Source organism: Lepidochelys olivacea (genome assembly GCF_965140295.1).
Source record: "Lepidochelys olivacea isolate rLepOli2 genome assembly, chromosome: 2".
Lineage (NCBI taxonomy): Eukaryota > Metazoa > Chordata > Testudines > Cheloniidae > Lepidochelys > Lepidochelys olivacea.
This window is the reverse complement of record NC_140412.1, coordinates 92,455,591-92,470,537: the sequence shown is the minus strand read 5'-3', so window position 1 is coordinate 92,470,537 and position 14,947 is coordinate 92,455,591. Positions and strand designations below refer to the sequence as shown.

General features: G+C 42.8%; 1 protein-coding gene across 1 annotated transcript in view; it reads right to left on the bottom strand.

The window, feature by feature from the left end:
- CEP192 (centrosomal protein 192) overlaps positions 1-14,947 on the bottom strand; it is a 192,224-nt gene that overhangs the window by 23,452 nt on the left and 153,825 nt on the right. The window contains exons 39-40 of the mRNA XM_084619054.1: positions 8,868-8,973; positions 1,951-2,152 (exon numbers count right to left, since the gene is read on the bottom strand). Coding sequence (XP_084475180.1) covers positions 1,951-2,152; positions 8,868-8,973 — 308 coding nt within the window. The remainder of the gene's footprint in view (positions 1-1,950; positions 2,153-8,867; positions 8,974-14,947) is intronic.

The following is a 14,947-nucleotide window of genomic DNA, read 5'->3' as shown; positions in this document are numbered from 1 at the left end:
AGAATCAAAACTTCCAGCACTGGCATTTTAACTATTGAAGCTTTGATGCTCACTGCACATAGTGACTGCTGAAGCTTCACTTTGGGGCTGAGTGAAACCTGTATCCAAGTCTCCAACACAGCCCTAATGCCAAACATGGTGAAAACTCAATGTGGACCATTAAACAATAACATTAGCTTTGACCTGAAGTAGGTCAAGAATAATCACCTGATGGTATTCTCAGGAGCTGACGGGTCAAAGTTACATCTTGGAACACATTTCATACCTTGAAATATCATGAACCTTTCCCAGGCAAATAAACCTATTACTCATAACAATACCTTCAAAATCACTTCTGCGTCAGGTAGCACTTTAAGGAGTTAAACTGCTTATATTAAACTAGGCAGACATTACAGGGTGAGGAATGGGAAGAGAACACCCATCTCGGTTTCACAAACAACATAGCTTTCCCTCAAAATAATATAATAGGAAAAAATGAATTGATCAAATAAGCCTAAAAAATTCTTGGAATATTATGATTCAGTAAACTATAAAGCTAATGCATCACTATGTAACTCCTGATCTATTAGCTGTAACAAATGGCTGATACTGATGAAAATTCAGTAGATACCTATGGTGAGGCAATTTAATACAGTAGTTTTGAGCATTCTTGGACTTACAGAAATGGACTGAGGGTTCACAGATCTACTTTATTACCAACAATATTGTCAAGGCTGATTCCCCACTCTGGTACTTCAAGTGCAGAAGGTGGGGGCCCACAAGGATTCTAAAAATTAATACTGGCCACTCCAGGCTGATATTAAACTCCCATGGTCACAGTTTCTCTTGGATGGGTAGATGCTGCCACCACCCAAGTGCAAAAAAAAATGAAAACAAAAAAAACCCCACAGAACAAAAAAAAAACAAAACAAAAAAACAACAAACCCCAAAAGACACCATTGGGACCCAGGAAGGCACATTTGGGAATTCCTCCCTGTGGGGTACCCTCAAGCCCTTTCACCCCCCGTGTCCTCCTCCAGGGAAGAGCTGAGAAAGAAAGAGGAAATCAGCTGTTGCCACCAGCTAATTAAACAACATATGCACAAACCTCTTAGAACACCAAAAATCCAATCCTGTTCTTAAAAATAGTAAAGTTTATTAAAAACCAAAAGAAAAAAATACATCTGGAATTTAGGCTTTTGCTAGATTTAAAAAGCCACTTACAAAAATTAAACATCAAGAATAACCTTCTTGAGGTCCAGCTCAAAGGTTACAAGCAAAACGAAAAGCATTTGGGGTTACCATAAAGGAGTCCACAAGCCAATAAGAAATAAACCTAATCCCATCTTCCTAGACATTCCCTAATTTACTTACATATCTGGGGTTTCAGATAAGCAATCTCTAGGTATGATCTGATGGTTTTTCATACCTGGCTTAAAGCTTCTCACAGCATAACTGTTGCCCTGTTCCGCTCTTCCCCAGAGAACCACAACACACAGACAAAGGGAACCCACTGGCTCTTTTGGTCAGGTGCCCACTCCTTTCCTTTTACCTGTGGGCTTGTTAACCCTTTACAGGTAAAGCAAGTAGAGAACAGGTACTTAGAGGAATTTTATAGCTAATTGCTGGCTGGGCGTCCATAAAAGGGAGCTATCCCCCTCCCATCCCTTCATTTATCACAAATGCCCTCTTAGAGAAACATTATCTACAAAACTTCTCAACATTGGGGTGTTTGTACACAATCTATCAGAAATTTATGTGGCTATATTGTGTTCAAAAAAATTAAGAGCTCTGCAGACAAAACTGTCATTACATGAAATTACATCAAAAGAGTGGGTTTGACTAGTCATACTAGTAACTAAAGGAATAAAAATGATAAATAAGTTATTTTCATTCTTGCAACGTAGCAAACTTAAAGGCTGAACATTTGACGCTAGTGGAAGTGGTAATTTTATGAATAATTGATATTACCTGAGCTTTCACCAAATCCTGTTTCAGGAAAAATAATAGTTCTGTTCTTTATTTCAACGTTTGTTGAAGGTAGCTTTGGAAGTGGTTTTATCATATGAATGACAGACTCAGATGCTGGCATAAGGACATCAAGTTTTTTAGATATTGAGCCGGTTGAAGATACATCCTGGGCAATGTCTTCTCGAATCTGAACTTTAATGAACTTTTGCACAATTTTGGGGTAAAAAAAAGAACAATGTTATATTACAAGTCAATCCAAATGGCTAGTTCTTATTTACTTTGAGCCACACACATCCCAACAACAGGCTCTGCTCATGCCCTTCGTCTCAAAACCATGTCTCAATGGTACAAAAGCAGTAACCATGTATCAATGACTTTAACAAATAGAAAAAATGGTTACTCACCTTCTCAGAACTGTTGTTCTTAGAGATATATATTGCACATGTCCATTACTCTGCAGTTGTGCATGCGTCTCATGCATCAACAGCGAGTATTCCCTCGCACTATCTGTCAGGGTGGCTTTGTCCTATCTTGTCTCCTTGTGCTCCATGTCCAGGTTATAAAGGGTGATGTTATCATACCCCACCCTTCAGTTTCTTAGCACCGAAAACCAAAGGTAGACTCCAGTGTGTTGGGGAAGGAGAGTGGGTCATGTAATGGACATATGCAACACATTTTGAAGAAGTTATGAGAAGGTGAGTAAACTTTTCTTCTTTGAGTGCTTGGTTATATCCATTACATTGTAGGTGATTACGAAGCTCTTATCAAACGTGTTGGGTCTCAGAGGCTCATTGAAAGGACTTCAAGACTGCTTTTCCCACCTTTGTGTCACCTCCTGATGCAGTCCTAAGACCACAGTGACCAATAAATGTGTGGACAGAAGACGACATCACTAGTCTCCAAATATCCATAATAGGGACATGTACCACTAATGCTGCCAAGGCTGCATATGTCCTGGTAGTGCGTGCCATCAACTTTTCAGGTAGCATCCTGTCCATTGCAACGTAAAAAAGATGCAACTGGTAATCCATTTTGAGAGTCTGAATCATAACTGGATGTCCCTTCATGTGTTCTGCATAGGAAGCAAACAACTAGGTGTAGACCCTGAAAGGTTTGTTCTGTCCAGGTAAAATGACAAAAGCTCAATGCACATTTAGGGTGTGCAGCTTTTCTTCATCCTTGTGAAGATGTGGCTTTGAAAGGAAAAAAACAGGTAAGCATAGAGATTAAGGTGGAAATCTGAAACCACCTTTGACAGAAATTTTGGATGAGGTCTGAGCTGAACTTTGTCCATATAAAAAACAGTACTGGGGATCCGTGACAAGTGCCTGCAATTCCCTCTCTCTCCTGGCTGAAGCGATGACCACCAGAAAGCCTACTTCAGTGAAAGATGCAGAAACAAAAAGAGATGCTAAGGGTTTGAAATGGGGAACTCATAAGAACAGACAACACTAAATGTGAAGTCTCAAATGGGCACTGGGCCACAAACAGGAGGGTATAATCTATCTCGGGGAGGGCAAACTTTTTGGCCTGAGGGCCGCATCAGGTTTTGGAAATTGTATGGAGGGCCCGTTAGGGGAGGCTGTGCCTCACCAGGCGTGGCCCAGCCCCCGCTTCTTGCCCCGATACCCACCCCCTGGGACACCTGCCCCATCTAACCCCCCCTGTTCCCTGACGGCCCCGCCCCGGACCCCTTCCCCACCCACCCCCCCACTCTCTGTAGCCTGACTGCCCTGACTACCCCCCGCTGCCCCATCCAACCCCTCCTCTCATTCCTGACTGCCCCCCCAGGACTCCTGCCCCATCCAACCACCCCTTCTCCCTGTCCCCTGACTGCCCCCAGCTACCCCATCCAACCCCCCCTCCTTCCTGACTGCCTCCCCGGGACCTCTGCCCCCATTCAACACCCCTGTTCCCCACCCTCTGACTGCCCTGACCCCTGACCACTCCCCCCAAACTCCCCTGCCCTCTATCCAACCCCCCCACTCCCTGCCCCCTTACCACGCTGCCTGGAGCACCGGTGGATGGTGGCGCTACAGCCGCGCTGCCCGGCTGGAACCAGCCATGCCACTGCGCAGCACAGAGCAGCGGGTCAGGCTGGGCTCTGCAGCTGCGCTGCCCCAGGAGCTCGCAGCCCCGCTGCCTGGAGCATTGCGCTGGCGGCACAGTCAGCTGAGGTTACAAGGGGAGGGGGAACAGCAAGGGAGGGGCTGGGGCCAGCCGGACAGTAGTTTGCCCACCTCTGATCTTTCTAGACTGTTAAGTAATCTGGCCATGACAGGATTGGTGAACTCAGTTTTACCACTGATTTTAGGATGAAATGCTGAAATTGTGGCCAAAGGAACTTTAAGAGAGCTGAAGGATAGAATAAATTGATTGATGTGAGAGAGAGAGACTAAAATGTCTTAAATCAATGTAGGGAAGATGACAGATTCCAGGAAGCTGCCTAGAAAGAGAACTGTTTCCACTTACTCATGCAAGCAGCCTTTGTAAAGGGCTTCCTGCTATTAAGCAGGACATCCTGGACTGCCACTGAGCACTGAGAGATACAGATTTCTAACCACAGCATTGGTTCTAACCACAGTATTGAGAACTGTAGTGGTTCTGCTAAGATCAGTAAAGAACAATCCAGTGCCTCAGCTGCAGCAAGAGCCAGACTTGATGGCCCCTTGAGAGGGCACTGGAGTTAATGGTTCAGGGTCAGGAGAGACCATATAAGCCCGCACTGGGGAGCAGCCGGAAGGATGCACTTTAGCATAGATACTGGAGTGGGTTTCAGAGGATTGCATTCTTTGAGACATTGACTAACCTGATTCTGACTTCCTCTTCAGAGTGAGACTGCTCTGAAGCCCTGGGTCTCTCAGAAAGACCCAGCAATGGTGAGCTTCTACCTCTCGTGGTAGACAAAGTAGGGGGAGGGCTTTGGGAAAAAGTCTTCAAAGCCCCTTCTAAACAACGAGGGGGCTCAGACGCAAGTCTTAAGGCAGCCCCCATGAGAGACACTGAAGTAATTTCTGTCTGTTTTTTTCTTCTGGTTTTAATGCCCCTGCAGATGGAACACCTGTCTCAAATGCGCCCTGCACCAATATTTTAGAAAGCATGAATGAATGTTACTGATGGCCTGGGTTTCCAGCAACAGAATGAGATTTAAAGCTGAGGGACTATGACTAAGTCAGCTGGTACCCAGCAAGGCCCAGAGGCCCAACTGAGCCTAAACTAAGCAAAACAAAAATGAGATTTCTAAGAAAATAAAAATATATGTCCCAAGGACCAGGAAACCATTAGGAAAGATACTTAGCTTTTAAACAACCTGTAAGCCCAGAACCCTGACTACAGACCAAAAGCAGTAAGAAGGAACCGAAGTCAGGGCGCAATGACTCCACCCTTTATACACTCGATACAGAGCAAGAGGAGACAAAGAGTCTATGGGTATCATTAGGGAAAACTCTCCTACTTTGATGTATGAGACACACACACCTACACCTACTGTGTAATGGACATATGCAAGCACTCACAGAATCATTACGTTTCTTCTACTAATGTAGGGACTAAAATTGTCAACTCTCAACTGAAAATTCTTGAGTGAGCACGGTCACAAGAGCAGAATAATATAAATTTGGAAAGCTTTTTAGTCACATTCTTCCTCTCTCTCTCTAGAGATGACACTGCTATACTTTTTTTAATCTGGTTAATTTGATTTTGTATTTTCCATGTCAGTGAATACGCCATCCTATCCTTTATCCTTGGTTTCAAAAATCTTCTCTAAGTAAATCATTAAAGAAAAATAGTTTGAAGGAAAGATAATTCTAATGTGTATTTGTTTTTTGACTGTAGAAAGGTTTATATTAGAAAACAAATGATTCCACTACAGTGTCAAAATACTAGTATTTTCAATCAGGTGGCTCCCTACATAGTTTACCAGATTATATTCTTCCTCCCTAAAAGTAACAAGGACCCTTTTACTTGAGACAGAAACACTTTCAGATGCCCAGAAACAATTCTGAAGATATGTGGTCTCATTTTTAAAGTTTAAAATGGTGTATGCATTGTAAACTGAATGTTTCGCAAACAAGGATGGAAGCATTTACCTCAAACCTACTAGCCTGAGAACTAAGTTTAGCAGGCAAGATGAAAAATACTGGTGACATGATGCCACTTCAAAGAGACTGTGCCCCTTCCTCTAACCAATAGTAGTTTTTTTTAAAAAAACAAACAAACAATGCAGCCTTCTGAATATTCTTTAAGTATAGTCTGGTTAGAGGTTCTACTGATTACAGTGATATTTCTCTACACTTAAAATGGGGAATGTAGCTGGAAATGGTAATACCTCTAAAATTGGAATGAACTTCAAATGGGCCCACTATAGTAGTAAGTGCTGGTCAAATAACTAAGTATTCATAAACTATATTTGAATTCCACAAGTATTAATCTATTATTTATTTGCTTAATCATGTTTGGCAGGTCAAACGCCACAAAATAGTGTTTAAGCAAATTAACAAATTTCCATATAGTTAAAGTTAGTTGAACGGGCAAACCCTATTTGCTACATCCATTGTTTCTGTTATAACTTCACTGTAGAAAAAACTGAGGTGAAGACAGGAGAGTATAGCAGATCTTGAGCTGATTTCTGTGGTACCCACTTCCTCATCTTACCCCATTGACGACCTTTCTTCTCCTCCCAAAATGTCTCTAAATTGTACTTTTCTCTTGCCCATCCTCAGCCAGGGACCCAAAATACTGATTTGGAAATTTTACTAGATACTGAATAGCTGGAGGACATAGCTCTACAGAGAGCTATGAAAGATGGGGTACCCCGCCATTGAGAGGCAGTGCCCAAAGCAAGAAGCCAACACCCAACCCACCTTCAGCTGCTACAATTCCTAGCAGTTTCCAGCTAGTAGGGGAAGAATCTGAAGCTCTGCCTAGCTAGCCATGTCTGGCAGCTGGAAGGGAGAACAACATTATTCTGTTTTCCTTTGCAGAGCCCACGGGCTGCTGCAAGGTGAAGTTTCTGCTACTACTCTTTCCACAGCCTTCATTTTTCAGTCTCCTTCTGCAACAAACAGTTCCAGTAGCTGTCTCTGCTGTTCCTTCTAGCTTTCCCATGATGTAGCATGATGAAATTTAACTGATTCTTTCAAGTTTTACTGCTGACCACAGGGATTTGAAAGACAGCAGTGAAATCTGACAAAGCTCTCTTGCAGCTTGTAGAAATGCTACAGTCAGCGATGTGTCTGCAGATTTTAAGGAAACAGCACTGCACTAGTTTAATCTTAGTAACTTTACCTTGCCTCTTTGGACAAATACATCATAAAAGGTCCTACATTATATTGGGCACTGAGAATGTAGTCAAATCTTTATTTCACAAACTTTTATTCAGAATCTGAGGTACAGGTTGTCAATTCAATTCAATTAGTATATGATTTCTTAGAGAAGTGACTTCCTGAGGAAGTACTTTAACTCTTTCTGTTGTGTATTTTAGTTTAGTGCCAAAGCACTTGATGGGCACCCATGAATTGTTTTTGGAAGTATATAAAAAAAATTGTTTTGGCATTAGTGATCAGCTGGCCCTAGCTCATGACAAAGCTTTTAGAAACATCCAAAATCTGATTACTTTTGTTAGCTAAAGGTGGTAATACCTGAAGAGACTGGTTCATTTTATGAGTGATAGAGTTTTAATTAGCATATACAAGATATTTCTATGGAAATATTGTCATTGATCGGATTTATTAAATTGTAACGTTACAATCAGAATTTTAAATGGTTTGAGTTCATATCTGTTGTACACCAAACTCTACATTGTAAACATTAAACAGTGAACTCCTATTGCAGAATACCTTCCCACAGGAAGCATAACCCCCATCACTTGGTACTGTTAAACAAGTTGGGAGAACACTAGAAAGACCACCACACAGGGAACCATCCTATATTTGGCAGGAGGATAAACTGGATAATGCAAGGGACTTTTGCCTTCCCTAATTAATATTAGCGCATGAAGTTTTCTTGTGTTGTTTCATATTTATATAAAATATTCCAGGAATCTCTCAAACCAATTCAATGGTGTAGTACTGACTGATGTCAGTATCTTTGACTGAGATTCACAAGAGACCTTGCACCTTTTAAATACACTAAATCAGTGGTAGGTTTCAGAGTAGCAGCCGTGTTAGTCTGTATCCGCAAAAAGAAAAGGAGTACTTGTGGCACCTTAGAGACTAACAAATCAGTGGAATGCAAACTTTGTTCCCTTAGTAATATTTCTGCATTTAAATGCCTTAATTCAAAACAGATATTGCCAGAAAAAAACATGTTTGGACAGAAGCAGGTAGACGAGAAAAGACTGGTGTTTGTATATTCCTTGCCACACACCTAGTCTATTGCTTTTTACAGTTCTGCAGGCTTCAGAAAGCTAGATATGTTTTGCTGAATCAGGACCCAAACAAGCAAGTGCTCACCACCTTTGTCTAGCAACAAACTACTATAGATCTCCTACTCACTGACATACTAAATTAAAGTACAGAAAAGTGTAAGTGCTTAACAGGTGTGTGGCAATTTTAGATATAACTCAGTCTATTTTAGGAGCCCACCATTCTTCTTCAAAGACTGACAACCCCTATCAAACCGAGAACCTTTGGATCCCAAAACAATAGCTTTAACCTATTCAATGAAATGAAATATTCCCCATTAAGTATGAGTAACCTATTTTTACATTTCAATGAACTCCTACTTGAATAGTTTTATCCCCAAAGGGTTTTAAAATTATCTTTACAGGCTTATAGAACAGACTTTCATGGGAAAAGTAAGTTTAGTGGAATGGTAAAGTAATGAATTAGTGTCCCAAAATTAAACTGACTTTTAGCAATATGGTAACCAACAATTATCTTAAGACTTCATGGAGTCTTTAAGAAAACCACTTTTACCTTTTGTCCATTGTCACAATGTATATAAATTAGACCACTCCAAGGAAATACTGAAGGCTTTGTGGCAAGTGACGGATTAGGACTCACAAGAATTAAGACACTGGTCCTAAACAAAGGATAAAAAAGCCAGTAAAAACTATAGTATCTACATACAAAACTGAAAATCTATACCGTTAATTCTCTTTGCACATCATAACTCATGACATATAAAAATCACTGAACGCTATCTAAGTAAGAGCGAACGTTAGATATAGGACTTTAAAGTTCTAGATCTTAATGCAGTGGGTAAACATAATTCCTAGTACTAAATTTATATCCTATGTATTACTGCAATTTATGGTCTCTGTATGTTTCAAAACCTTGATAACTGCATATATGTACACTCCACTTAAATGTAAGTGCCAATGGTTGTAAAAGTTGTCCCTTTCTGCTTTGGAGAAAGCAGGAAGCTGGCTATATGTTCCAGAATCCCTAGAAAAGATAGTTTTGTCATACTCATTGAAAATAGGACTTAAGGACTTGTGGGCTCTAGTTTGTACTGTTGGGGCAAAGTGACCTGGGTAAGGAATATTTAAGGCACCCTTTAAACCAGTCAACATAAAAGCCAGCTTTCCTCTTCTTTTCCTTGCAGTTGCCACTGATTATGGTGAAAATAAAAGCATTCCAATTGCACGGAGGGTTCCCACCAATCCTAATGCAGGGCCAGATACCGTGAAGTCTATTGAGGACTTCATGGCCTCAGAACAACACAAAGTTTGGCTAAATCAGAGAGCACACGGATACTCCGATTTAACTTTCTATACTATGAACATGCATAGAGAGGTTACAAAGGGAGTACACTGGAATTAAAAAGATCTTGTTACAAAGCTGCAGTAAGTTAGGAGCACCGATATGTCAGAAGTGCTCTCTTTTTCAATTCTTTTGAGTCTTGACCTCTTCTTTGGAAGACTCCACCTCATCAGATGCTCCAGAACTCTGTACTACTGACAAAGTGCTGAGGCTTCAAGTGCATCTGAAATCTGAGGAACCTTTCTACTTTGAGCATGAGTGTATCAGGCATTTTGGAGATGAAATTACACAGGGAATTCTGGATTTGCTCCAATGCTTCCAGTGCTGACAGAGTCTTGGGACTCAGTAGCCATGGTGAAATCAGGCCATTACTTTTAGAGTTTACCCTTTGAAGCACTCCAGGCTGGTCTTGATTTGGACTTATGGAAATCTTTCTAGAGTGTCTCAAGGAGGACTTTAGAGGCAGTCTCACATATCTTAAGTGTTCAGGAGACATTTGTAAGTAGGCACCGCCCCGCATTTGGTGGCTAACTCCCAGGAGAATGAAACAGCAGACAATTTCACGCCATGTCAATGCAGCAGAACACAATTAAATGGATGAGCCTGAATGGCTGGTCTTCCTTCCTCCCTAGATGCTGAAGAAATTGATCACATTTTGTAATACAGAAATATCTCACACACCTACAACACAAGACCCAAGGCAAATGCCAAAATGCTTGATTAATGAATGTGGAGAATTACTTGTGGCTGTTTTACAAATATCCTGCATGAGATGTATGACCTCCCCTGCCAGAATACAAACAAAGAGAAATACAATCTGTCTTGAAGACAGATTTTGTTGGTATTAAGCTAATAGCTGAGTGGACAGTCTAAAGTCTGTAACCAGTTTGGGTCTATGATCTTTGACATCTAGTTTGTAGAGCAAGCCTTTGTTGGGATAAAAATGGAACTAAGAAAAAAACTGGCAGAATGGTTCATTTTGGGACAACCCCAAACCCAACCCACAGAAATTAATTTTGGGATGCTCTAGCAGTGTTTCATGTTTGAAGAATTTAATATAGAAACAAATCAGTCATGTGAGTCTGAAAATTAAAACTAAAGTCTGCCACAATTTGATCTTTTTATGTGAGAAACTTCAATTCAAAGGTACTTCACCTTGTTTACAGGAAGTTGAAGGTGCCCATGATTCTTTGTCACTCCCAGTTGATGGCATGGGTTCCAGTCCTTTTCTTTTCAAACTTGTCTTGACAGAGCCTTTCCATCATATCCTCAGTCTTCCACATCCTTTCTTGCAGTCCGCTTCCTCCCATGCTTTTGGTGCTGGCGATTCTTTTCCCATTCTTGTCACATCAAGCCCACCTCAAACACACCCTCTCCAGCCTATTGCTGAAACTCCCAAATTCATCTTTTCCCTAATTTCTTCCATGTACACACTGTCTACCCTCTGGTTGCCTCCCACTAACACCAGTATATTATTTTCTACTATCTGTATCTTTTAATCTCTCTCTAAGGTGAAGAAATTATTCACCTTATGCAGTAACAATGGTTCTTAGAGAGGTGTCCCCTGTGGTTGCGCCACTGTAGGAGTGCTTGCATCCCTGCGCTGCTGATTGAAGAACTTCTGTAGCAGCGTCTGCTAGGCCCACACATGTGCTGCCTCTCCTTCTGCCCTGCCACAAGGCTAGTCAGCGCATGCAGGCTAACCCCCCTCAATTTCTTCTCTATCTGAGTCGTTGACAAGAACTCTGAAGTAGAGGGGAGGAATGTGGGTTGTGGAGCACCTATAGGAGGACACATCTCGAAGAACTATGGCTATTGCGCAAGGTGAGTAACTCCTTCGAGTAGTATCCCTATGGGCTCTCCACAGTAGGCGACTCCTGAACAGTATGCTCACTGGAGGGCTGGGACTTGGGAGTCAGGTCAGTTACAGATGACAGTACTGTGGAGCCAAAGATGGTATTGGAGGCAGAGTCCTGGGTGATCGCACACTGTTCTGCAAAGATGTGGACTGATGCCCATGTCACTGCTCAACAGATTTCTAAGGCGGCGACATATCAGGAGATAGACCTTGTGGAGTGCGTGCAAATACTATCTGGAGGGGTCATGTTGTGAACCTGATAACATTGTCTAATGCAGTTTGAGACCCATTTGGAGAGCTTCTGGGGTGATGTTGCTGAACCTTTAGATCTTGCTACAACAAAAAGGAAAAGCTTAGGTGACTTCAGGAAAGCCTTCTTCTATCCAGGTAAAAGGCTAGGGCTCTCCTGACATCTAGTGTGTGTAATATAGCCTCCCTGTTGTCACAGTATGGCTTTGGGTAGAAGATTGGAAGGTGATCAATGGGTTCATGTGGAATGGGGAGGTTACCTTAGGGATGAATTTTGGATGTGGTCTGAGTGTAACCTTGTCCCAAAAGAATAGTGGGGTGTAGGAGGGAATGTGCCATCGGAGCTGTATTTCTTCTATTCTCCTTGCCAAGGTGATTGCTATCAGGAAGGCCATTTTCACTGAGATGTATGTAAATAAACATGTGGCCATGGGTTTGAAGGGAGGCCAAGTCAGTCTTTTCAATACAGTAACTCCTTGCTTAATGTTGTAGTTATGTTCCTGAAAAATGTGACTAAGAATTAATGTAAACAGTGGGGTTTAGGTTCCCGGGAAATTTTTCTCACCAGACAAAAGAATTATATTTTGGGACAAGGTTTTTATATATATATATATATATGTATACACACACACACACACACACTAACTATACATTTTAAACAATTTAATACTGTACACAGCAATGATGGTTGTGAAGCTTGGTTGAGGTGGTGAAGGCAGAGGGTGGAATATTTCCCAGGGAATTCCTTACTGTTAAATGATGAACTAGAACAGCTGAGCCCTCAAAGGTTAACACATTGTTAATGTAGCCTCACACTCTATGAGGCAGCACAAATGGAGGGAGGGGAGACAGAATGGCAGACAGAGACACACACACCCTGTGTGTGTGAGAGAGAGACGTTCATTGCCCCTTTAAGTACGCTGACTCCACTCAAAGTGCAGTGCCTTTTTAAGTAGATCAGCCAGTTGAGACAGCCCCTGCTGCCAGCACGCTCTCTCTCTCCTGAGCCCTGTCATGTCCCCCCTGCTCTATGGAAATGGCATAAGTTGAGGGATAATGTCAGGGTGTCCTCCTGCCCCTCTCTTCCTCCCCATGCACAGCAAGCAGAATGCTCCTGGGAGAAGCTCCAAGGCAGAGGGCAGGAGCAGCACATGGCAGTGAGGGGAGGGACAGCTGAACTGCCAACAATTAATAGCCTGCTGGGTGGCTGCTGCACACGGAACTTAGGGGAGCAGGGAGCTGATAGACGGGCTGCCGGTCCACCCTGATTCCAAGCCCCCACCATCTAGCTCCAATGGGCTGCTCTTCCTGCAAGCAGTGGACAAAGCAGGCGGCTGCCAAACAACGTTATAAGGGAGCACTGTGCAACTTTAAATGAGCATGTTCCCTAACAATTCAGCAACGTAACAACGTTAACCGGGACGACTTTAAGTGAGGAGTTACTGTACCACGTTTAGGTCTCAAGTGGGAGAAGACACTCGAGGTTGTGGGAAAAGGTTTACTATATTCTCGAGGAACCTTTTAGAAGTTGGGTGTGACAGTACTGAGTATCCCTCTACTGGTTGGTGGAAGGCTGCTATAGCTGCTAGGTGGACTCAGAGAGAGCCCCAGTCTTTTTAGGGTCACTGCATAATTTAAGATATGTGGAAGAGTTGCAGAAGTCGGGGAAATTTGTTGGGAAGTACACCAAATCCAAAACCTGGACCATTTCTGCAGGTTAGTGTTGTGTTGAGGACTTTCTACTGTGTAGTAACCCCTCTTGTGCCTCCTTCAAACAGGAGCTTTCTAGATGTTGGAAATTAAGAAGAAACAATGCTTTGAGGCAGAGAATCCTCAGGTTGGGATGAAGAGAACATCATTTGTTCTGCAAGAAGAGGTACGGAGTGGCTGGGAGAGATTGGCAGGCATATCGCGAGCTGTGACAGGTAAGGGTATATGACATGCTCCATCTCCTTATTTTCAGCAGGACTTCAACAGTAGGGGAAATGGAGGAAAGACAGAGAAGGTTTCTGTCCCAGTGGAGATGAGAGCATCGCCCAGGCAGCGTTGTCCTATCTCTGCTCTGGAACAGTAGTGTGGACATTTCTTGTTCAGGTAAGTGGCAAACAGGTCTGTGTTCAGCATCCCCTATCACCTGAATAGATAGTGTAGTACTATTGGTTCTAGCTCCCACTCATGGTCGTGTGGGAATTTGCAACTGAGACTGTCTGCTATTGAATTTTGTGTGCTCGGGGGCTAGGCTGCTGACAGTGTAATGTCATGGGAGATACACCAGTTCCATAGTCTCATCACCTCCTCACCGAGGGAGGGGCGACCTGACTCCCCCTTGTTGATTTATGTAGTACATACAGGCTACATTGTCTGTTAGGACTTTTGTGTGCGATCCTTTGGTCAGTGTGAGGAAGTGGGCGAGGCATTCCTGATGCCCTTAGTTTGAGGAGTTTGGTGTGAAGAGATGCCTGTGGGTGACCACTTGTCTTGTGTCTTGAGGTTGTTTAGATGTGCACTCCACCCTATCAGAGAAACAACGACAGGGGGGTTTGGGAGAAGGGGATCCCCTTGCAAATGGTGGCTGGGTCTTTCCACCAGTCTAAGGAGTTCTTGATTCTGGTGGGTTGTAACAGGGGTTTGTCTAGTCTGTCCCTCTTTGGTCTGCAAACTGAGCTGAACCACATCTGGAGGCATCAAATGTGAAGCCTGGCATGTGGTATTATTGTTGTGGTTGCTGCCATATGCCCCAAGAGTTGGAGGCACTGTCTCGTTGATATTTGCAGGCTACTTCGAATGATCTCCAAGTGTGGCCCTGGAGAGAAATCTGTGATGAGGTAGGAGAGCTCTGGCCTGTAATGAGTCGAGGTCGGCTCCTATGAATTCCAAGTGTTGCACTGGAATGAGGGTTCATTTTTGGTCATTGATCTGTAAGTCCAGGTCCGTAAACAAGCATCTTGCAGCTTTTTGATGACTCGGTGAGTCTCCTGGAGAGACCAGGCTCTAAGGAGGTAATCATCCAGGTAAGGGTAAATCATGATCCCTTGGGAGCATAAGTGTGCCCCCACTACTGAAAGAACCTTGAAAATACTCTAGGAGCCAATGATAGCCCCAAGGGGAGTACTGGTAGTTGTCTTGTCCCAGAGAGAATCTGAGAAATCGTCTGAGAGTTGGTTGGACTGAAACATGAAAGTAT